Here is a 23,998-nt window from a genome sequence, read left to right on the forward strand (position 1 = left end):
CTATTTTTACATTAACAATTGAGATAAAACTACAAACTATTAGTCAATGTTTAGGGACACAGAACCAACTTCTCAAAAAAGAACGTGTTATATCCATTATATCATTATTATTTTAGATGACTACCTTTTCAGGTTAGCATAATCTGTTACTGGCTGCTGCTTCTCTATGTCTGAGAATTTCCAGGGCCTTGAGGTGAGCTCATCAGCTAACTGACGAACAGGTGCAAATCCAGGGCTGCATTCAGGACAACAGGACACACCTGCTGGGGCCTGACAGACAGGGTTTCCCCGTTCACCTGTCACTGTGGAGTTGGCCTAACAGGAGGGAGCCTTCCATGTCCTGACAATCACATACCAACAAGAAAGGCTGTGGAAACTCATTTAATTAGACACATTGAGGTACCAGTGCTGGTAGGAGTTTGTCTATAAAGATTTTCCATCGTCTGTTATTTTACATTTTTTTTTTCAGGTACAAAACTTAGTTTTAGCTGTTACTAACAGAAATATTTCCCTTGGGATCTTCTCCGCCAAGAACTTATCCATATAATTACTTTGAAAGGATCCTCCTAATTTTGGGAAAACCTTAATACACACACACGCCACATCAATGTTAAAGTAAAGCACACAGACTGTGGGCCTCCTGTGTGGACACTGAACGCCATCCATCCCGTGGGTTCAGTCACCAAGGCACATGTTGCTGATGACAAATCAGGGGAGTCCCTTTGCTTCTGTGGCACCTCCAAAGCTACCCTTGCCATGACAGTTTTAGACTTTCCCCACCATGCTCATCTCATTTGGATTTCAATGTTTCCTCCCACTCAAGAGAAGATTCGGAGTTCTTGGGAATTGCTGGAAATATTGATTGCAGTTTCCTTCGAAAGTCTTTCATCTGAAAGAAGAAGAAAAATCAGTCATCAAAATTAAAAGAAGGGGAAAAGAGCCAAAGAAATTAGAGAGAGACCCTGTTGCTGCCCGAGTGATGCTTCATTGCTTGTGGGTACAATAAAAGGTAAAGACTGCTCTAGCTACCTTAAAAGGAAATGAGACACCTCTTTTCTTCTTCCAAGTATTAATCTATGGGCTTTCAATTAACATAAAACGCCATTCTGAATCTGGAAGGCAACATAATTTAACTTGTCAACCCTCCATGATATTTATTTCCTACCAGAAGAATGCTGTGTATTGTTGGCTTTCATATATAAAGATAGGAGAATGGGAGTTCTGGGGTTTCTTTATTGGGGGGGGGGGTTCTGTTTATCTTAAATATACCAAGAATTTTGGAGCCAAAAGGAAGAAGTGGAGAGAAGAAACTCAGTAGGAGGTTAATAAAGAATGAGCCAGTGGATGGCAGATAAACTAGAATGTTCTCATATGCCAGACAGCGTTGAAGAATCTGTGTAGAGGTTTTACCGGCAGAGGTGGATCTGGAACCCAAGAGCTGGGGCAGGGGGCTGAAGATCTTCAATACGCAGTGTCAGCCCAGAGCACCTGGCTCCACGTACGGAGCGCACGGCCCGAAGGGAGGGCAACACTCACTTATGGGAGTTGGATAATCTTTACATTAGATAGTCCCAGCCACACAGTTTGATTCATTATTTTAATCTATCTGGTCCTGCTGTGAAGGTATCACTTCAGCACTACAGCGCCGTGTTACGATATTCTCATCAGCCATATCCTAACTGCATTTCTCAAGGATATGGATCCCCTCAATCAGACCTGTGAAGCACCGGGGACTCACTGACAACACCAAGTCATTTCCTGGAGTGGTTATTTTGAGAGTCGGCTAATGTTTTTTTATTTCACTTCATTTTGAAGCCGATTCCTTACCTTGTTTCTAAATTCAGCAAGTGGGTCGTGTTCAGGACTTGTCAGTTCCTAGGCATTCGCTGCAGCTATTAGCAGCACGGACTCTGGGATCAGACAGACCTCACTGTTCAAATCCTAACTCCACTACTTGGGAAAACTGCTTCCTCTCTCTAAGCAGTAGATTCCATATGTGTAGAATGGCGATCATTACCTGCTTACAGGTGGTGAGGATGAAAGCACAGCACCTACCACGTGGGGGCGCTCAATATATATTAGCTATTGTCATTATAGCATCATCAGTGTTGTGTTCCAAAAACAAAGTTCACATGGATAATATGGTGGGTTTGTTAAAGCATTACTTGTAGTTCAATATCATTTGGTCTAAGTATTTTGACATTGGGAGATCCATAAGGTTACCCATTCTATGTAGTCTGTAGGAGGTCCATGCCAACCATCCCCATGTTTGGGTCCCAGACACCAGTACTCAAGACACACACGTCCATGGCACGTATGTCTCTCCCCATCCCTGTCTCCCATGCAGCTCTCTAGCTTGTACTGTGGTGAATCCTTCATGAGAGGTTGTCGACTAGAGGCAGTACTGGGGAGGGGTTGGAACTGTAGTTCCAAACAGCAGTTCTCAAATCGTGTCATGCCATTTTGGTTGTCAAAATCACAGGGAACTGCTATTTGCACGGGAGGGGGGCAGATTCTAAATATCTAACATATTGCTTTGGGGACACCTGGGTGGCTCAGTCCATTAAGCGTCTGCCTTCGGCTCTGGTCATGATCCCGGGGTCCTGGGATCGAGCCCCACATCGGGCTCCCTGCTCAGCAGAGAGCCTGCTTCTCCCTCTCCCTCGTGCTCTCTCTCAAATAAATAAATAAAATCTTAAAAAAAAAAAAAAAAAAAGAATTGCGTTGTCTAAAATACCAACATGGCCCCGTTGAGGAATCTTTTGCATAGACTTTCTCAGTTCAAAGACCTCTCTGGCCAGGGTCTGCAATGTGCTGCCTAGTTCTTTCCCTTCACCTTTACTGGTTGAACATCTGTCACAACTAAACCTAACGACAGTTTTCAAATGGGGAGTCAGAGAGTGAGGACATGAAGAGAATCATTTACCATTTCACCTTCTCAGGGATGTGGAACATGGGCAGTTGCTGAGAAGGGAGAAGCTGGGGAACGGAGATGAGGTCTGGGGACTAGAGTCACTGCTCTACTTCAGCATGGGGACCTGTGTTCTCATTTCCTCCTCTTGGACTGATTTTTTTTTTCTTGTCTTTAATTTCCCAAGTATTGTATCATTTACTTGCTCCCAGAGTCATAAATGAGTTACTGAACCACCGGAAGGAATCATATCTGAAAAAGAGCCAATTAGGAATAGACAGGCTTCAAAGAGAAGTAAAGGAAGGGAGGCAAGTAGATAAAGAACACCATTTAGGCCTCTTCTTTAATTTTACAGCTGTGGAAATGGAAACCCAGAGTCCACATTTAGGTTATAAACAGGGCTTCATGTTGCCTTAAACAAGGGTTTCCACAGTAGATTTTTAAGTTTGTCCTATTTTTGTTATATGGATAGGAAATGAAAGCTTTTTTTTTTTTTTTTTTTTACCTCTGTCAATTTCTGATATGCAGTTCAGAGGTGTTGGTCTTATCAGTGATACTCTATCACAGGCCAATAGAACCTTCTCCTGCTTAAAAATGCGCTTGAAAAGATTTAGGGGTTGAGTTAATTTAAGCAAATTTAATTATAACACCAATGTACTGGATTCCACAATAACAATGACAGCTATTGCCATAAGCCATGCCCTACCTTATATCCCAAAAGTTTGGTGAGGTTGGGGCATGCTGGGAACTAGTCTCTATCCAGTAACTCAGTTTTACTCTGCAGCATTTTGCAAACTCTGGGATCTCTTCTCTCCTCTTCCCCTCTTTCCTCTGACCAGGGAGAATCTGACCTTGGCTATGGGTCGCAGGGCTACCCTTCTAAACAGGGCAACTGTGTGTACTGCACAACTCCAGGCGCTGCCCTCCACAAAGACTAAGACAGGAACGGCACCCCCTGGGCAACGAGCCTACTGCTCAAGAACCTCATCCTTAAGTCCCAGTGTTTGTGTCTGACAGTGATGGGTTGTCATATGATCAGAAAGTATACTTTCTGAAGGCAGTTCTCAAATACAATGTCATGACAGTTGGGAAACCTATTATAAGTACTTTGTCACTAATATGGACATTCTGAAGACTGGGTAGGAGCAACTTTTTAGATATTAGAACAGATTCAAGATTATGCCTCTAATAATGTTACTCTCATTCACATTACACCAGCTTTTTGAAGGGCCATATGGCTAGTATGCCAGGAGTGAAACATGGGATACTGCTGCACATTTATCATGCATGTCTTGGCAGGGAAAAAAACATGAAGACTTTTGGTCTGATATATGGTGTGCTGAAAAACTCCTTAAAAGCTCAGGATATGTACCCAATTAATTTGAGAAAACCCTTAGAGCATCTATTCTTTAAAATATAAGCAGTTATTTGGAATTAAAAGCTCAAGTTGTAAAATGTCTTTGCCATTGACTAGCTCATTTAACTTCAATTACCTCTTGCAGGACTTCAGTGCCGGAGGTAGAATGATGAAAGCTTTATAGAACCAACTGATAAGAAAGCCTTTGGATATGTCAATAATCATGGTGCCAAGAGTAATTTTGAAAAACCTGGAAATTCAGCTTTTCCATAAAATAGAATAAGACTATAACTGTTACTTGAACAGGAATAAAAATGCCTGCCATTTGAGATTACCTAGGTGCCAGGCACTGTACCAAGCATCAGGCTATTATTTAGTGTTTACAATTCTATGTGGCAGAAATGAGAACTACCACTTTACATATGAGAAACCAGAGGTCAGAGAGGTTAACCCAGCCATGGTGACGTGCTTTCTAAGTACAACTGACTGAATGATGTCCCAGGCTCTTTCTCCATAGCCACGCTGGTTCTGTGACCTGGAAAGACTTGGTACCTCTATAACCTCTAATCACACACCCGCTTACACTAAAAATGACTTCAAAAGCATATATACTCTTAAAATGGCTACTATTTTATTTAGAATGGTATGGCAGATTATTATCAATGTTCACTGATAACCAGAGATCATGTACTTCTCGATATAGGGAGGTTATACTTCTCCACCCTCTTGAAGTTAGGTAACCACATGACTAGTTCTGGCAAAAGAAATGTGCATCACTTGCAGGGTGAAGCATTTAACTGCAGCTGTTTCCAGGCCACTCTTACCTTTCCATGGAAATAATGGAATCCTGTGTTACTACAGAGGTGCCTCAAGATCAAAACAATCTGAGGTACGAAGCCACCTTGTGTAGGACAGCTCCCCTAGAGACTCAAGTAAACCCACAGTGGATTTTACAAGAGAAATAAACCGTTGTTATTTTAAGCCACACATCTGGAGACTGTTTTTTCAATGTAGTATAACCCAGCCTATCCTGACTGACATAGTGAAGAGAATTACAAAACAGACCTAGGGCATTCTCTGATCCCCCTCAAAACTACACTAAACTTGGCCGAAACATGGCTGAATAAAAACTCAAGGGCTGGACAAAGGGGAAGAGAAACTCTGTGCAGTTAAGCTTAAATAGCTCTTAGAATCAGCTGGAACCACCAAACCACCATTCTCCCCACTTTCAGAGAGCTCAGTACAACAATTAGTCCCATTATATGATACTACTTCCTGGGTAATCAGAACATTTCTAGATGTTTCCAATAAAATAGTATGGGAGTTCTGATCACTATGGTAAAGGGTCATTTTTTGGGGGTGAACTGCTGTCCTAGGTCTATCAACCAAGCAGGACTGGCTTATTTTATTTTTTTAAATTTATTTGTCAGAGAGAGAGAGAGAACAAGCAGGGGGAGTGGCAGGCAGAGGGAGAAGCAGACTCTCCGCCGAGCAGGGAGCCCAATGTGGGACTTGATCCCAGGACCCTGGGATCATGACCTGAGGCAAAGGCAGACCCTTAACCAACTGAGCCCCCCAGGCGCCCCAGGACTGACTTTAGAGAGGAGATGCTGATACCTTTCAATTTTGTTTAGCCCTGCAGATATCCACATGGATCCTGAGATATGTTTGAACACACCATATTATTTAATATTCAATTGCATTAGGAAAGCTAACATGAATTTAAAAATCTTTCTCAGGGCGCCTGGGTGGTGCAGCTGGTGAAGCATCCGACTCTTGGCTTCAGCTCAGGTCGTGATCTCAAGGTCGTGAGATGGAGCCCTGCGTCAGGCTCTGTACTCAGCAGAGTCCGCCTGAGATGCTCTCTCCCTATACCTCTGCCCCTCCTGCTTGGGCTCGCTCTCTAAAATAAACAGATCTTTTAAAAAAATCTTATTTTCTAAGTTATTAGTATATCATTTAGGTAAAGGTCTGATAAGCAGCTTCACTTTCTCCTAAACCCACACTGTATCACATGCATAGTCTAGAATCTATAGTAAAGCCAACTGATTTAGGAATAAAAAGTGAATGTGTGACTTTCTGAGAAATAAAATCTCTGAAGTACTCATTAAAATAACCAATTTTTATGACAATGATTAACAACAAGGCAAAATTCAAAAACAAAAGCTTTCTGTTAATGTGAAGTAAACTGAGCAACAGGGATGACCCTGGAGCATCTTAGGGCCAGGGCCCACTCCGCTGATAAAACCAGGCCTAACAAGAACAGTCTGTAACACACTTCCTGATTTAACGTGCTAACAGGTCAGGATCTCAGAGCCAGTTCTAAAATAATTTTAGTCAGGCTTTGTTTTTATCAGCTCCAAAATTTAAGTATGTTTCCTTTCCCTGCTGAACAAATGACAGTAACACTTGCCGTCTGTCAGGTCTCTTTCTAAAAGCTTTACATTTTACTGCATTAAACACTTTATAAGTGCTACCAACCAGATCACTCCTATTTTCATATTTTAACCTAATGATCCTGCTTCACTGGCATCCATACACGAGCATGTGTGTGCCCCTCCCCCCCAACAAACAGGACCTACTCACAGCCTCCGTTTTATAATGCCTTTTTTTTTAAGGCCCAGCTGATAGTCACAGGGGAATGAAGACAGCTGACAGCTCCATTACAGAAAGTACTTCTGTATGTATATTTATTTTTACATTGTAGAGGAAATTACAACATCTTAAAAACAGTATATAAATGAACACAGTAAGTATAAGCCATCCAGAATGAAAGAACATGTACTTAATGAAAATTATCATTTCTGTAACACAAACACCTACATCCTAATCCTTTTTGGACCAAAGAGCAACTGCAACCACACAACACAGCAAGTACTGGTACATTAGTGGTACAAAAACACCTCCTTTGATGCAATCACTTAATAATTGTGGGGGGAAAAAATCATCCTGACATCTGGATACTAAATAAAAAAGCTGGGGGGCTAAATAAACAGGTAACTCACTCTACTTCCTTTCCTGTTTCCAACTTCTAGAAATTCAAGCTTATAAAAAAAATTAGACATACAAAACCCTGTTAACTACTATCCCTTCAGTAACTTCAGAAAGGGAGTTCCAAGCGCTTTAAAGCTTGAGCTCCTTCTGGATCTCCCAGAGTGTTTCTGCACTCTTCTTCAGACAAGCCTGTTCTTCGGGGGTCAGCTTTATCTTTATAAGGTCTGCAATACCACTCTCTCCCAAGATACATGGAACACTGAGGAATACTTCTTCGTTTATTCCATAGAGACCCTTAATTATGGTGGAAACTGGATGCACTCTTCTAAGATTCTTCAAAATACTTTCTGTTAGATCAGCTACAGAGAGGCCAATGGCCCAAGAAGTATAACCTTTCGTTTTAATAATCTCATAGGCACTAGCAATCACATCTTTGTGGACATTTTTCCACTGCTCAGGATCTTGATCAGTGCCTACATCTGAGTTCAGATTCTTCAGAGGGACACCGGCGACGTTCACTCCACTCCACACAGGAACACTCGAGTCTCCATGCTCTCCAAGGATCCACCCATGACAGCTCTCCGAGTGGATACCAAGCTTCTGCCCAATCAAGAAACGGAAACGGGCAGTGTCCAGATTACAACCGCTTCCAATAACACGGTTTCGGGGAAATTCACTCAACTTCCAGGTCACGTAAGTTAATATATCCACTGGATTGGAAACAACAATCATTTTGCAGCGAGGGCTATACTGGGTGATGCTGGAAATCATTAATTTAAAGAGGTCCACGTTTCGCTGGACTAAATTAAGGCGTGTCTCCCCTTTTTCCTGGCGTGCCCCTGCTGTGATGACCACGAGGCTGGAGTTCGCAGTGACCAGGTAATCTTTGCTGGACACAATAGTCGGCATTTTCACGAAAGGGCTGCCATGCTGAAGATCCATGGTCTCACCCTTCAGTTTGTCTTCATCGACATCCACAAGGGCGAGTTCATCGGTCAAGCCCCTTAACAGGATGCTGACAGCACAGGCCATGCCAACCGACCCGGTTCCTATAATGGAGACCTTGCTGTGATGAACGGCCTCCTCGGAAGTAAAATTCTCGATAAGCTCACACTTGACGGTTGCCATCTTGGACACGGGGGTGACGGCCCAGGCGCCCGTGAGCGGGAGGCCCGCCGGCCGGCGGGGACACGGCGGATTCACTCTCCCAGCGCCCACTCTCCGGCCGGCCCGCAGGACTCCCACTGCCCATCTCATGGCCACTTACTCCAGACACGGAGGAAGAGAACCGAAGGAAGCGACAGACAAGCTCCGAGGCGTGAAGGAAGGCGGGGGGTAACCGTTAGACGCCCCTCCGCCTGCTACTGCGGCTGCGCAAGCCCGTGGCTGTTGGGAGGCCCCTCAGGCCACTACTGCGGCTGCGCGAGGCCGTGGTGTCGGAGGCCCCGCAGCCCCTACTGCGGCTGCGCTTGGCGGCCAGCCCGCGGGGCATCTCAAGGGCCCCCAGGAAAGTACTCGCCTCGGCCTGGGGTGGGAAAAGGGCTTCTCTAGCAAATGAATTCTGGAGTGAAAGTTTTATAAACACGAATTCTCTGCAATCTTTACCGTGTATGATGGCTCAACACAGATCCCTGGGATTACTGATTTTCTATTTTTGCTACAGATGCCAAGTAAAAATAATCCCAATAAGTACAGATAAAAATAGGGTTAAGTTTTCTGAACTGTATCCCTGCCGGGAAGAGTAAGGTGTGTGTGCTCTGTCTCCAAATGGTCGCCTTCACCATTTCTCTGCATCTGTAGGAGAAGGGGGGCTCCTGTTTTATGTTGTATCCAATTTGAGAACTTTCTATTTGGAAAGGTCCCACTGCCTTTGTAGCAGTCACGACCATGACCCACAGCCGTGGGGAAGTCACAGCAGCTGACAACAGGTGAAGTGGCCGACTGTGCCCTAGCTAGTCCAACAGCGAAAACTCACGGCGAGACGCTGTTACTTCTTTCTCATGCCAAAGGGAAGCCTGTGATTCAGAGTCGTGATTAAAAACGACTTCTCAAGTCGACAGGTGGGGCGATAGCCTTCTATTAAAATGAAGACAGATCTTAAATGTCCTTAAAATGGCAAATTTTGGCCAACGCACAAATCAGATAACTGATTAAAACAGTAAAACAAATATTAGCCAGTGCACAACAGGGCATCAGTATACCTTGCCTTCCTCTGCATTTCTCTGGTCAGTCTTAATGAACTTCCTTGGAAGTTACTAAGAAGATAGCAGCTTTACATCTGATGAAATATATATCCTCTAATAAACCCAGTAAACTACAAAAGTCCAAATAAAAATAATGGCACTTTCTCCCCACTTGTAAATAGAATTCTGACCATATAATCATTCCTCAAAGTTCTCCTCTCCTTCTAAGCAAGCAATATGCTCTTCCTTAATAGGGCTCTTAGCATTCACAGCCCCCTCCCAGTCAGAAAACAAACAAACAAGCAAAAGCATTTCAGTTTCAGAACACCAAATCTTGACAAAATGAATATTTCATATTTTGGCCTTGGAAAGCTATTCTTATTCTTTCCGCCACTGAAATGCCGTCCAGAAAGACAGGAATAATAAGCAAAGGAGTTGGTGAGGGCTGGAAAAGTGTGGCTATTACTGGAGTTCTTGCAATCCTGTTTCAGTGTGACTCGGCACTCTAGCAGGGACCAGACTCCCCATTTAGAGAGTATGGGGTCACAAGCTCCATGACACACACCATGGTGAGAGCACCACATACCTGAGTCCTCTCCACAATGGTGGTCAGACTTATGGTAACCATTTGTCAAACTGAAAACTGGAATTTTTAAAATGATCATCTTTATTTAATGATGGCTAACATCTTAGAGGGATCCTTTTAAAAGACCAACTTTTGATGGTTTCTTTTATCCCATTCATAACTGAAATGTTTTAACCTGATGCCTGTTCCCACCTTCTTCCTATAATGATTCCTTGACCAGTCAAGTCATTTTCTAAGATAAGTGTTCTTGAGGATGAAATTCAAGCACATAAAGACTCTTAGCTAGATGACTTCTTTCTAAAGTAATTTTCTTTCTAGAGTTTGAACCTCTTCAGAAATAAAATCTCTGACAGCTGCCTCTTCAGTTTTTTCCCTTAGCCACAACTAAATCAATTTTGAGAAAATAACACTCTCCAAAATAAAAATACCTCAAACAAAGCAGCTTTTTATTTACAGTAAGTCTTGAGATAAGAAGGGAAGAACTAAGAAAGACAAAGAGATGTACATGACCTCCAGAGCAGATTTAGGTCTACTCAAAGATGTGCAAAGCTAAATAAATACAGCCAGACAGCTCCCTAATGACCTGTCTTCGGTGGCTCTTTATTCCTTTTTTTTTTTTTAATTTTTTTTTTTTTAAGATTTTATTTATTTGAGAGAGAGAGAATGAGAGACAGAGAGCACGAGAGGGAAGAGGGCAGAGGGAGAAGCAGACCCCCTGCTGAGCAGGGAGCCCGATGTGGGACTCGATCCCGGGACTCCAGGATCATGACCTGAGCCGAAGGCAGTCACTTAACCAACTGAGCCACCCAGGCGCCCTCTCTTTATTCCTTTTGAATGGAAAACCTAACTCAAATTATCTATTCAAAATACAGCATAATATTATAGCTGATGGCAGGATTATGCTTGATTATATCACTTAGGAGGGAGGAAGCAGGAAATGAAGATGACCAGCAAGTCTCTGGACCAGCAATGGCTGCAAGTAAGTCATTCTATTCTTGCTGCGTGGACTCTCACCCCAGCTCCCCTGCCCTTTTCCTATCTAGGAGTCTGGTTCAAGTATTCCATCCTCTCAGTCTTCAATCCCCCAAGCAGAAGTGACTTTTAAAAATCCTATGCCACCAGAGTCTTTTGTACCCCTCTCCATTGTAGGACTTATCACACGTTATTAAATGTAATTACTTGGGAATTTGTCATTCCAAAGAGATCACCTTGTATTTAGAGCCTATCACTACCCTCTAGGACAGAGCTTGGTGAGTGAATTCAGTAAATATTCACGGTAGAAAAGAACGAGTATAGAACCCAGTGAAGTAAGGCTAGAGGGCAGAAAGGTGAGAGTAATGGGAAGGCACAGCTGGACAATCCGCCTGGTGCCAAAGTTCTAAATTAAGGGGTAGGTAAAATGTGTAGTGCCTGTTTGGGGTTTCTTAGCAAGGCTGATGTATAAATTTCAGATAAAGATATGGATAAGCTAAAAGATTTAACTGTTTTCAAAGCCAAAGCCAATACCTACCAAGTCAGAACATACAAAAAGAAAGAAATTCTACAGTGCTAGAAACACAGTAAAACAAATATGCAATGCCAGAGAGAATATTTTCATTCTTAAAAAAAAAATGTTTTGTTCTTTGGAAAGCTTTTAAAAAATAACCACTGCACAAAACTCCTGATATGAAAAAAAAAAAAAAGCGAGAGAGAAGCTGCAATGAAAGCAGTATTAATTAATATTGTAAGCTATAAACTCACCAGCAAGCAGAGCATTATATAAACATAATTATTTTAAAAGTCTTCTTTGAGTGATTTAAAAATCATAAAATGCAAATTGTAGTTTTAAGACAAATTAGTGGGCTGTGCTTCTATTGCTCTTATACTAAAATCTATATAACTTTGTAATCCTTGTGTGGGGGTCTTTACAAATACGAGCACCTTAAAGCATTTTCCTTTGTCCGTGATACTAGGAATGCTGGGGAGGGACAAAAGTAGGGCCACAAAGCTTTGTTTCCTGATAAAAGCAGACTGTCAAGTCAAAACACTGCAGTCAACTTCCATTGATGGTATTCAAATATCATAACAGGAATTGGCAAGTTCATCTAACAAAGTACCCAAATCTCACTTCTTCTGTTCTTTAAAGGCATCATCTACACATAATTTTTGATGCACTTAAAAGAGCCACATGTGGGCGCCTGGGTGGCTCAGTCGGTTGAGCGACTGCTTTCGGCTCAGGTCATGATCCTGGAGTCCCGGGATTGAGTCCCGTATCGGGCTCCCTGCTCGGCAGGGAGTCTGCTTCTCCCTCTGACCCTCTTCCCTCTCATGCTCTCTGTCTCTCATTCTCGCTCTCTCTCTCAAATAAATAAATAAAATCTTAAAAAAAAAAAAAAGAGCCACATGTATTAATCATTCAAAAGGAAATATTTTAATGAAGCACAAAACATGAAAAACAAAGAAATTAAAACTCACTGGTAGGTGTTTAAATAGCCCAAATCGTAGCTTAAAACTGACAAAACCAAATTTTATGGATTTGGGCTTTAACTGCATGGGTGCAGTTTTATTAATTCACTCCAATTATTCTCTGCAGTTGGATTAATAGAAATAATACCACAGTCCTTGATAATAGTTCTATTCATCTAAACAAAATGACATGAAGACTATGTTTGTACACCGAAGTTACCTTCAATTTAGGTAAAAACTTAAATTTACCTGAAGATAGAAACTTACATTACCTTTACAGTCTCACAACTGCCAGAACAGATTAACTCCCTGTTGTAACGGCTAGAGATTAGTTTGCCTCAAGACCCCATCTAGGCAAGGAACAGAGCCAGCAGCAGAACAGTAGGAAGAGGAAGGAGTGTTCAGTGGGGACATTAGCAAGGACAAGGCTCAGAGGCTAGAAGAACATGGCCTTTCAGCAAGGCTAGAACTCTGAGTGCAACAGAGAACCAGCCAGACTCTCGAGCGCAGCAGTGCGGACATTTGCACCAGATCCCTCTTTGTGGGGCCTGTCTTGTGCAGTGCAGGCCGCTGAGCTGCATCCCTGGCCTCTATCCACTAGATGCCAGCAGCACTCCCACCGTTATGACAACCAAAACTGTCTGTGGATGTTGCCAAATATCTTTCTTCTGTGGGGAGGGGAAGTCAAAATGCCCCCATTAAGAACCAGTGGGTTAAAGAATAAGTAGGAGCCAGATCACAGAGGGACCAAACCATTTCAAGGAACTTGGACTTTATTCTCAAGGGAAGAGTGAGCCATTGAAATGGCAGAAACTGTGATCAGATTTCATCCAACAGGTGTTTACTGGACACATCCTCTGTGCTAGGCACTCTTACAGGTGCTGAGGATACGACAATGAACAAGACAAATGAGATCTCCATTCTCTTAAAATTTACATTCTTTTTGTGAGGACACATAAAACAAGAAAATGGTCAATATAACTTCATTTTGCAATTGTGCTGTGTAAAGAAGAAAACAGGATACTGTCAGAGAGGAACTGGGTGGTGGGAGTAAAGAGGCTACTTTATTTTAGACCAGAAGGTCTGGGGAAGCTTCTCTGAGGAGATGAAATAGAATTGGGTTGAAACTCTAAATACCAACACAGAGCCACCATGCGAAGACCTGGGAAAGGAGTCCCCTAGAAAAGCTGGAGGAAGGTCCCTCAGCGGAAGGTCCCTCAGCGGGGAGGCTGGTGTGCCGTGGGGCGGTGTGGGAGGGGTGGCTGTTGGGCGAGAGGAGGTCAGTGGGCAGGTGGAGCTATATCTCGTGAGACTTCTTTTTTTAAAGATTTTTTAAAATTTTATTTATTTGACAGAGAGACAGAGAGAGAGGGAGAAAGAACAAGCAAGGGGAGCAGCAGGCAGAGGGAGAGGGAGAAGCAGGCTCCCCGCTGAGCAGGGAGTCGATGCGCGGCTCCATCCCAGGATCTTGGGATCACGACCTGAGCCGAAGGCAGACGGTTAACGACTGAGCCACCCACCAGGCATCCCCATCCCATGAGACTTCTTCACTGGGAGCCACTGAAGAGTTTTTCAGAGGAGTGACATGATCTGACACTTTACAAATATCCCCAGCTGCTGTGTGGAGGAGAAGTTCAGGGGAAGGCGAGGAGAGGCCAGAAAACTTTCACTATGCTAGGCAAAAGGTGAATGGAGGTGGAGGGAGATGAAAGGAGCCAGGCTGTGTTTAGCAGCATAGCCAACAAGTAGGACTTGCCCACAGATGACATGAAAGGAAGGAAGGGAAATGGGAGAAGCCCGGATGAGTCTCTGCTGGGTTTCTGGCTTGAACAGCTGGGGGCATGGGAGTGACTCGGACTGAAATGGGAAAGACGAGGGGAGCAGCAAGCCGGGAGGGGAGGTGGTGAGGAAACCGAGAGTTCTGGATAAGACACAGGTTGCTGGCATACCACTGGGACACACAACTGATGATGTACAACGTGCAGTTGTGGGGCAAATCCGACATCAGATTGTTTAAAATGCCGAGGACTATAGTTGAGGGGACTGAGGGACCGAGCACAGAAGGAAACCTGAAGGGTGCAAATACAAAGCCACTGGAGAGCCCCATGTTTAGAGGTCTGCCAGGGAGCAGCCAGCAAAGATGTGCAAAAATAGCCAGTGAGGTCGAAGGTGTCTCAGAAGCCAAGAGACAGTGTTTCGTGGAGGAGAGAATGCTCAACCGTGCCAAATATCATTGAGAGGTCAAGTAATGGGGTGATGAAGAGAAGACCCGGGTGTGGCAACACGGAGGACATGGGGACCCTGACCAGCAGTTTCCCCCACAGCTGGGGAAGAGGCTGAAGTGAGGGAGAGGGGGGTAGTGCAGGCAATGACCACGGCAGATCGCTCAGGAAATCTTTTCTAGGGAAGGGAAGGAGACAAACGGGCTGACAGGTGGAGCAAGATGAGGAACATCAAGACAATCTGTAGAGGCGGGAGAACCTGGAGCATGTCCATACACACTGCAGTGGAGGGAAAACTGACATTCAGCAAAGGCTGAGGATAATTCTGGGAGCAAGGTCCTCTGACAGATGGCCATGCTGGGCCTTTGGGAGCAGCATGGACACCTCGCCCAGGGTGACATAAGAAAGGCCGAGTGAGGAAGAGATGCAGGGAGAAGTCTGGGGAAGATGAAGGCCAGAGCCTCTTGCAAACTGTTGAGAAAGGACTATGGAGAGGCTGGGCTGGAGGCAGGGAAAACAGAGGTCCGTCGTGACAATCTTGGGACAGGGAGACACTTCCAACTACAATGGCAGTGGGAGTGTGGGAGAAACAAGACTTGGTGAGTGATTAGATACAGGGGTGAGAAAGAGTGTGGTCATGAACAAAATCCAGCTTTTCTCTCTGGGCAACTCTATGGATGACGCTGCCGTTCACCGTGAGTGATCCAGGAGTAGGATGCAGGGTGGGGACGGGGTGAGGGGCAGTAAATAACATTCAGGTGGGAACACAAGTGATGCCTGCAGGACATCCAAGCATCAGTGTCCAGGCAAGTGGGTCTATGGGCAAGGAGCTCAGAGGTTGACTAGAGATGCAGACCTAGCAGCCTTCTGCGTGTGGATGAAGCCACCAGAGCAGATGGACCCTGTGAAGGAGAAAATTTAAGGGCAAAGCAAGGAACCTAGCATAAAATGTATAAAATAAGGCAGCAGCATTTCAGAAGTAAATGGAATAGGGGAAGGAAAAAATAAGAGCCAAACTAGGATTGAGAAAAATTACAAAAAGAATAAAGAACTATAAAAGGCCAGAATCCATTAACACAAGAAGCAAACAATAACTGATATATCTAAGTCATCAAAACCTAGTAAAATTATGTTCGGCACAGTCTACATTGTGGAAAGATACATAGCACATTAAAAAAAAAGATTTCTTCTTAAAATTGTTAGAAATTATTCAGTTAGGAAAATTCAATTTGAGTGACCACTTCATTTTCAGGTACACTGGTAAATGAATAATAATATATATAAATATATCAACATACACATATAAAAATGTTTTATAGATTCTTAGATATTTCTAAGTGACCAACCAATAACAGGTACCTTTCACAACAAAGCGTAGGGGGGAAGCGTAGGTTACCAGGTCTTCACTCCACAGTGCTTTATTTAGAGAGATCTGCTCATGGGAGTCCAATTTTCTATGCTCAGTATTAGAAATAAGGACAAAGAAAAAGAAAACCCAAATGAAATCAAGGATACTTCTCGAGTGGAGTAAGGCTGGTAACATTCCTGAGGTGATTAAGCCTGATTTGTGTCAGGCTTTGAAACAAGGCTTTCATGGCAGAGCTTATCTTTTCTAGTAATTGTTGCACATTCCCATTTTATAAAATGCTTGCAGCCCTATTTTACTTATAAAAGGAAACTCGTGGGTTTTTAGAAGAGGTATTTTGGCAATATGCCAAAAAAAGCCAATTTTTTTTTTCCCCCACCCTCTTGGCTTAGGCCAACCTTAGACACCCCCCCCACAGAAAACAAAATACGACATTGGTCATTACCTCCCGTTTTAAACTGAGCAAGTCCCTGTGATTCGGTCTCTCTGTCACCAAATTGCCCTTCCACATTACATCGAGTGCCTCTTGCCACCGGATGCCAAGCCCATTAGAGCTGCAGTGAATGGGAAATAAGGGTTATAGAGATGTTCTTGTCACCTCAGACCTAAATTTAAGTGATGCACAGTGCCACTTCCAATTAATTTAAAAATGATTCCAGGAATATATTCCTCAATGCTTACACTGTTTGAATGCCCTCAGCTTGACAGAACTATCTGTGCAAGATCATGATGACTCTGTGTTCTGGGCGTTCTAGTAAGTACTATCAGCAAGTGGAAGTGAAGCTGGGTCTGCTGACGTTATGGTAATCAGAGTAAGGAACTGAAGTTTGCTTCGGGGACAGAAGCTGGTAGAGACGTTTGGAAGCTCTCAAATTAGATTAGGCAAGGACGCAGAAGGGACATATTTCAGTCACTTTTCAGACCTCCCCTGCAGATCCCTCAGAAGTGGCTACCATTAAACAATTTGCCAGGAGACAGATTTGTTTTTAACCTTTGACTGAAACCAAAAAGTACAAAGCTGACAGTCTATTTCCTTCTTAGATATCTCAGATGTTAAAAACTTCTAAGCCTTTTCATAGTTTTATTTACATATGTGGTTCTAGCATTCACCTACAAATGTTGCTTCATTTGAGACGAATAACTTAAAAACTGTGTAGGAATAAACATATTTAATACAAGATCTACCAGAAATTAGCAAAAAGTCGAAAGAGATTTTACTGTAATTAGCAAAAGCCCTCAAAGCTAGTCATAAGGTCATTAAGAAATGAGCGTAAACCCGGCGCACCTGGGTGGCTCAGTCGTTAAGCGTCTGCCTTCAGCTCAGGTCATGATCCCAGGGTCCTGGGATCGAGCCCCGCATCGGACTCCCTGCTCGGCGGGGAGCCTGCTTCGCCCTCTCCCACTCCCCCTGCTTGTGTTCCCTTTCTCGCTGTCTCTGTCAAAAAATAAATAAAATCTTTAAAAAAAAATCTTAGTATAGGAAAGACAGATGCCAATTTTTGGAGAAATATTTAAGATGTGTTTTATTTACATGTTTTACTTTTTGTTCTTAAGGAAAAGGAAGCCTGGGCTCTTGAGCAAGAAGCAACCTCTATCAGCAGATCAGGAGGCGACTGAGGCTGGAGAGATGTATAAGACTTCAATCACAGATTATCTGCATAAAAGCCCTGAGAGATGCAGTAAAGGAAGAAAGAGATTATTTTCCATCTCTCAGATTGGCAAACATTTCAAAGTAGAAGAAGCCACTAATGGCGAGGGTGCTAGGAAACCTGTATGCACTGACAGTATCTTCTAAGTGTATACATTTTGTGCTTAGCAATGGATATCAAAAAGTTTTTAAATACCCCTGGATTCAACAATAACATTTGTCTTTAGGACAAATTTCCTGACCAAGAAAAGTACAAAAAGATGCATGCCTACAGAGGTTCACTATGGTGTTTAATAGTGAAAAATTACAATCTAAATGCTATTGGCAGGAGACTGATTAAGTAAATTATAATGGAGCACCATGTAGCCATTAAAAGTGATGGAGATTTATATAGTCTACTGTGCAAAGACGTTCTTGTGGCTATTCAGTGAAAAAAGGTTCCAGAATAGAACAGTAAAACATTTACCTACAATTATATGAATAGGCTTATAGAAAGTCTGAAGGGATGTTTTTATTGTAATAAGTGATTATAACTCAGTGAGATTTCTGGTGATTTTTGTTTCCCTTTTTGTACTTTTCTACACTCTTTTTGTTGTTGTTATTGTTGTTTTTACAATGAGTACCTAATTTTAACAAAAGAAACACAAAGCCATCTTTGTTTTAAAAAAGGTCCTAAACATGTTTTTCTTTAAAAATAAGCAATATATGTAAATAAAAACAAATACCTCTAATTACATGGTAAAAAACAAACTAAACTAAAAATCCCCTTTATTTGCAAGTTAATTTTTAAATTTAAGTCTCTGGACAATTTAAAGTATTTCACAATAACTAAAAATGTTTTCATTCATGGTTTTATCACTATTGAGATTTTAGCTCCTCTGAGGGCAACAACTGTAAATTATCTGTGAATTCTAACTATACCAGGTTATCATGAATATATTAAATACAAGGTACAGTAAATGTTAGCAATGGTGATTCTGACTCGTACCCTGAGACAGCCTCACCTCCAACAAATGTTGAACGAGATGAGTCCACAGGCATAAGCCCTAAAGCTCCCAGTCATATCAATCAGGAATTATTTATACATCCAACATTTTTCCTTCTAAGGGGAGAAAAAAAGGCAAAATAGTCTAACCATAAATATGCTCAATCTTTTTAGAAATCCTTTCAGTATAAGAAAAGATACAAAAGTTAAGTCTTTGTGTTTGAGTAACATGTAAATAATTTTAAGTGGCATGGTGGTTTTTTTTTAAGATTTTTAAAATTTATTTGAGAGAGAGAAAGAGAGCGCGCAAGCACGCACAATGAGGGGGGAAGGAGGGGCAGAGGGAGAGGGAGAAGCAGACTCCCCGCTGAGCAGAGAGCCCAACACAGGGCTCAATCCCAGGAAATTGGGATCATGACCTGAGCTAAAGGCAGATGCTTAACCAACTGAGCCACCCAGGTGCCCTGGTTTTTTCTTTTGATAATTGGGGAATTACTAGTTGTTATCTCTAGAGATCCTTATTTACTCACTGACAAGCGTTTATTTCAATTACTCTAAACTTAAAATATTTGCCCCTAATAAAAAGAATCTAATCATACTGCCACGGTGTGAACCTGGCCTGAACAGGGCAGTCTCCCAGGATCATCTGGGATCCTTTGGGATCATTAGCTGCATTAGGGGACCACAGACCCATAGTAAATGCTCATTCTTTTCACAATTAAGTTACTGTTATAAAATTAATGCTGCCTCAATCATAATCAGATGATAAAATACCATAATTCAAAGAAATTGGTGAATCCATACTGAGCAATCAGGCCTTGCTTGCTGGCCCACCATGCTGGCAGGCCGGAACTGGTGAGGTGATCCCAGGCTGAATCTGGACTGGTTCGTACACGAAGGGAGGGAGGCTCCCACCTTAAATCCTGGGCACACCTACTGGCTTCAGTCTGCTGACAAGATAGCTCCACTAGCTCTCCTTTTTTTGGAATCTCTAATTAAATGATAACACTATTGTGTAAAATATAAATTTACATCTGATGTATTATACATGTTATATGTGAAATAAATTCCATAATAACTACGAATAAAGTGTAAATCCAAAATATTTCTAAGAAACTGAAGAGCTTAGCTTCAAGCACTGCAGCATGCCCTTGTTTAGGCCAGCAGATGTAGCTGTGAATTAAAATAGGGAATGTGAACTGCTCTCCTTCAGCCAGTAGATGGCACCCTTCTTTTTTTTTGAACTGGGTGTATAATGACACTTTAATATGATTCAAGGTTGCTACCAACAATTATTTGACACTGGGCTTGATTTTGATTTACCTGAATTTACCTAGAATAATCATATCAATTATTTATTGAGTGCAGAGACCTGGACCTTTCTGTCCAGCATTTTCTAAGATTGTTTTCTTTAGTCATGGAAAGATAACATTTCCCAGGACTCAGGACAATCTCACAATTATCCTCAGAACTCTCTAAAGGAGAACTGAAATGTAATACTGCTCTCCACAAGACTCAGAGTGGGTCATATAATAAGAATTTGCTTAGAGAGTCTTAAAACCGAAGGCATCCATAACGGTCTACTGGGGAGCCCTGTCTAGGCACAGTGCCTGGCTCAGGGCAGGCCCACAAATGTCTTTTGAATGAACTAATTAATAAACACTACTGCTTTCAAAAGGTGTGCCCTTGAAAAACTATCAGTAGTTCATTTTTCTGTGAGACTTCTCAGATATGGATATCAAACTGATATTCCTAATGACCTACAGGTAGGGGGACAGTACATTTGTATTCTCATGTTTTAGTTAAAGACATGAAGATATAAAAAGATTCCAAGTGTCCTTGTATTCAGTAGTGCCAATCAGAAAATAATTTTTCTTCCCCAACTATTTTATTTAGGCCATAAAACAAAGAAGTTCACATTCTAGAAACTAGAATAGCACCGGATAGTCCATAAAGCCCAACTTCTTGAGCACATAACTTAATCTAAATATCTTTACTTTGTTGGTCTATGAAAATTTGGATCAATTCATTATGACTCTTCTCATTCAAAGGCTATTTATATTTTAAAATATCTTAAAACTTTATTACTCAGTTTATGACCTACATTACTAAGTTCTGGAAACATCACCTAACAATTCCATGGAGTCAGTATAAAGTGCTAACAGACCATCATTTTTATAGAAACTAAAAGCTTAATAACCTTATTATTATTTCATGCCCTCAAGTATATGTCACATGTAGTCAAAGAAGTTTTGTGAACTTCTAGGCAGCTGTGCTTCATTTTTAGCATAAATTAATAAAAAATAAAATCCAGCACTATATTTTTTAAAGGTAGTATTACTGTTAAAGCAATACATATTTAAGAACGTACAGAAAAGTAAAAAAAAAAAATTCACTCCCACACCCCCCATAATTCATCCACACATTTATACCGGGCATATTTCCCCCGTTTTTTCCACCTGTTTTCAAATAACTGCTCTCATATTATATATACAAATGAATCCTGCTTTACCATTATGCCCTAAGCATTTGTCTACTGAAGATGAAGGCTAAAAGGAGACCTTCTCTTTTATGAGGAAAGAATGGCCCTGACTGATATTAATTACAATGTTGGGAGATGAGGCCCACATTGAAGATACCCAGGAAAACCTGTCAAGTTATCAAGAATGTGTGGATCACATCACCATCAAAACCGAATTTACTACCTCCTTCCTCCTCATTCTGGCTCCTTCCAACTACTCATTTATTTCCAATCTTAGCTAGGGGAGGTAACATTGGAAAAAAAAATCTAGGTTCCAAAGACTATCAGACTTGGATCCAAATCTTGACTCTGTCAATGACAAGCTGTGTGATCTCGGACAAGTGACTTAACCTCTCTGAGACCCAATTTCCTCATTTATAAAATGGGGGATATTACTAACTGCTTCATAGTTATTGTGAAGATTAAATAATCTGCTATGCCTAAAATGTCTGGTACAATGCCTGCAATGGAAGGAGATTTTATACTGGTCAAAAGCAAAACTGAGGTTAACAACAAAAATCATCCAAAATCTTCAGTCATGGGTTTTCTAACTTTTCCAAGTAAACACAACTTTATTGTTATAAACAATTACTAGCAGCAAAGTTACTTTAAAAATAAAGGTTAGTCGGACTAGAAGAAAAGCAACATCTATCTGTCTATCAGTATACTTTGAGTGAAAAGTACAATAATGCCTATGTTCAGTTATGATTAAAACAAATATAAAAAATTCAGTAATGCCTATAATAATTATATTACTTATCACTCCCCCCTCCCTTGCAATTTCCCCGTCTACAGAATCACTCCCATCAGCATACTCAACATGCTGTTAATTCTCCCAAATTAAAAACAAAAACACAAACAAAAAAACACCTCTCTTGATCTCAGTCCCCTTTCCAGCTATGACCCCATCTCTTTCTTTCCCTGTAAAGCACAACTCAAGACATGCCTGTATATACAATCTCCTCCATTCTTTTGGATCCACTCCACCCAGGCTTTACCCACCAAGGACTGCCATCAAGGCTAACTTGGCAAACTCCTGAGTCTCATCTTACATGATTTAAACCCACCATACACCTTCTTCACGTGGTGTCCAAGTCACCATTCTCCCGGTTCTCCTGGATTTTCTCCTTTGGTAGGGAAATCTCCCTTGCTAATTTGCTCCGTATTTCCCAACCTCTAAACCTTGGGAGTGCCCAGAGCTCCTTGGTGAGCTCAATGCCTTGGTGAGCTCACCTAGTCTCCTGGCTTTGAACACTACCCATATACTGAAGAGTCTCAAATTTACATCTTGACCTTGTACCTCTCCTCTGAATTCCAAACTTCTGTATCTAACTGTTTGCTTGACTCTCCACTTAGCGATCCAACAGATATTTCAAACTCACAGGCCCCAGACTGAGCTCCTAGCATTATCCCTGAATACCTGCTCCTCTCACACTGGTTCCCATCCATCTTCCAACTGCTCACAGGCCAAAAGCCTTGGAGATCCTTGACTTCATTTATTCTCTCACCTCTCACAGCCGACGTATAACAAGTCCTTGTTGACTCTACCTTCAAAATATATCCAGAACCTCTTTACCTCAATTCCCTTGCTGCCACCATTCCAAACCACGTCAATTCTCACCTGTCACACATGTGCAGCCTTGTCCACAGAACTTCCTACCGGTAGTTTAAAAAAAGCCAATCATTCCTAATATACAGCTTTTTAACTTGGGGTATAAATTACACACACACACACAAACACACACACACACACACACACACTTCTTGAAAATCAGGTATATTTAGACCACAGAAAGTGGAATAAACATTCCAGATACCAATTACAGGACTGTAGTTACTTACACTGTGAACTCCTAAAGCCTTCCAGACTGCGAAGCTGATCACACCAACCCCACACCATGCATAAAGTGAGCCCCAACCCAGGGCTCGCAAGGCAAGGGAAGACCCGCTCTCTGGTAAGGCAGCTGTGGCCATACTTCCCTGCAATGAAGACAGAGAGGAAAAATCATCAGTTCGGAAAAAGTAATTATTTCAGGAGTGTTTGAAACTCATGACTCTCTGAATGTCACCGTAATTTTGGGAAGCCAGACGAACTGAAGTCCAAAAAGAAGCTTTGCTACTTAGTAACTGCAGAGAAGTCACCCCTTCTCTGACTGACAGATATTTGAGTACTCAGGGCCTTGCCAGGAGCTGTGCTAGGTATTGGAGAGAAAAAGGCAAATAGAGTAACTTCTTTCTGACTAAAGATCCCAGTCAATGGGGGGAGGGGAGGAGGACACAGACACATAAAAGTTAATTATGATCTAAATGGAATGTGCGACAATAGAACTATACACATAGGGCACCATAGTCCCAGAGGAGGATACCTAATCTGTTGTTGCAATTAGAGGAAGCTTTAAGGAGGGGTTCCTCAAAGAGGTGAGCTAATCTAAGTCACTACAAAGACTTTTAAATACATATGCAAAATGCAGGGCACATAGTAGAAACCCAGCTTATGGCAGCTATTCATGAGAAACTAGAAAATAAACAATGACTCTCCTCTTGGGTTTCAAGGTATCATATTAAGGTAAAAATCTATACCATAATAACTGAACAACTTTCAGACTATCAGCATGAAAACTTGACTAGAGAAGAATAGGAATGCAATGCATGCTTCAAAAGGGAATATCCACCCCATCACTGAAAGCACCGATTACTGATTATTTTTTCCAAAACTTTTCTTTGCTGTTTTTTGCCTATTAATTCTCCCAGAAAAGCCCTAAAACATTCTGTCAAGATTT

General features: G+C 41.9%; 2 protein-coding genes across 4 annotated transcripts in view; both read right to left on the reverse strand.

Annotated features, from left to right (window-relative positions):
- Positions 1-362: 362 nt before the first annotated feature.
- Positions 363-23,998, reverse strand: part of TMEM242 (transmembrane protein 242) — a 29,213-nt gene continuing 5,577 nt past the window's right edge. The window contains exons 3-4 of the mRNA XM_045865802.3: positions 23,061-23,198; positions 363-889 (exon numbers count right to left, since the gene is read on the reverse strand). Of these exons, the coding sequence (XP_045721758.1) occupies positions 791-889; positions 23,061-23,198 (237 nt within the window). The 3' untranslated portion in view covers positions 363-790. The remainder of the gene's footprint in view (positions 890-23,060; positions 23,199-23,998) is intronic.
- LOC123836771 (L-lactate dehydrogenase A-like 6A) lies at positions 6,963-23,198 on the reverse strand. Of its 3 annotated transcripts, XM_064598277.1 has the most exons (5): positions 23,061-23,198; positions 17,350-17,499; positions 16,510-16,618; positions 16,058-16,152; positions 6,963-9,338 (listed from the first exon to the last, which is right to left on the reverse strand). In XM_064598277.1, the coding sequence occupies exon 5, from the start codon at positions 8,517-8,519 to the stop codon at positions 7,392-7,394; it is 1,128 nt and encodes a 375-aa protein (XP_064454347.1). In that variant the 5' UTR covers positions 8,520-9,338; positions 16,058-16,152; positions 16,510-16,618; positions 17,350-17,499; positions 23,061-23,198; the 3' UTR covers positions 6,963-7,391. The 3 variants fall into 3 exon arrangements, with proteins under 3 accessions (XP_064454347.1, XP_064454346.1, XP_064454348.1); XM_064598276.1 differs by lacking the exon at positions 17,350-17,499; XM_064598278.1 differs by lacking the exons at positions 16,058-16,152; positions 16,510-16,618; positions 17,350-17,499.

The sequence above is a fragment of the Mirounga angustirostris genome, unplaced genomic scaffold (assembly GCF_029215605.1).
Source record: "Mirounga angustirostris isolate CCGP_5_RB_7025 unplaced genomic scaffold, mMirAng1.0.hap1 SCAF_8, whole genome shotgun sequence".
NCBI lineage: Eukaryota > Metazoa > Chordata > Mammalia > Carnivora > Phocidae > Mirounga > Mirounga angustirostris.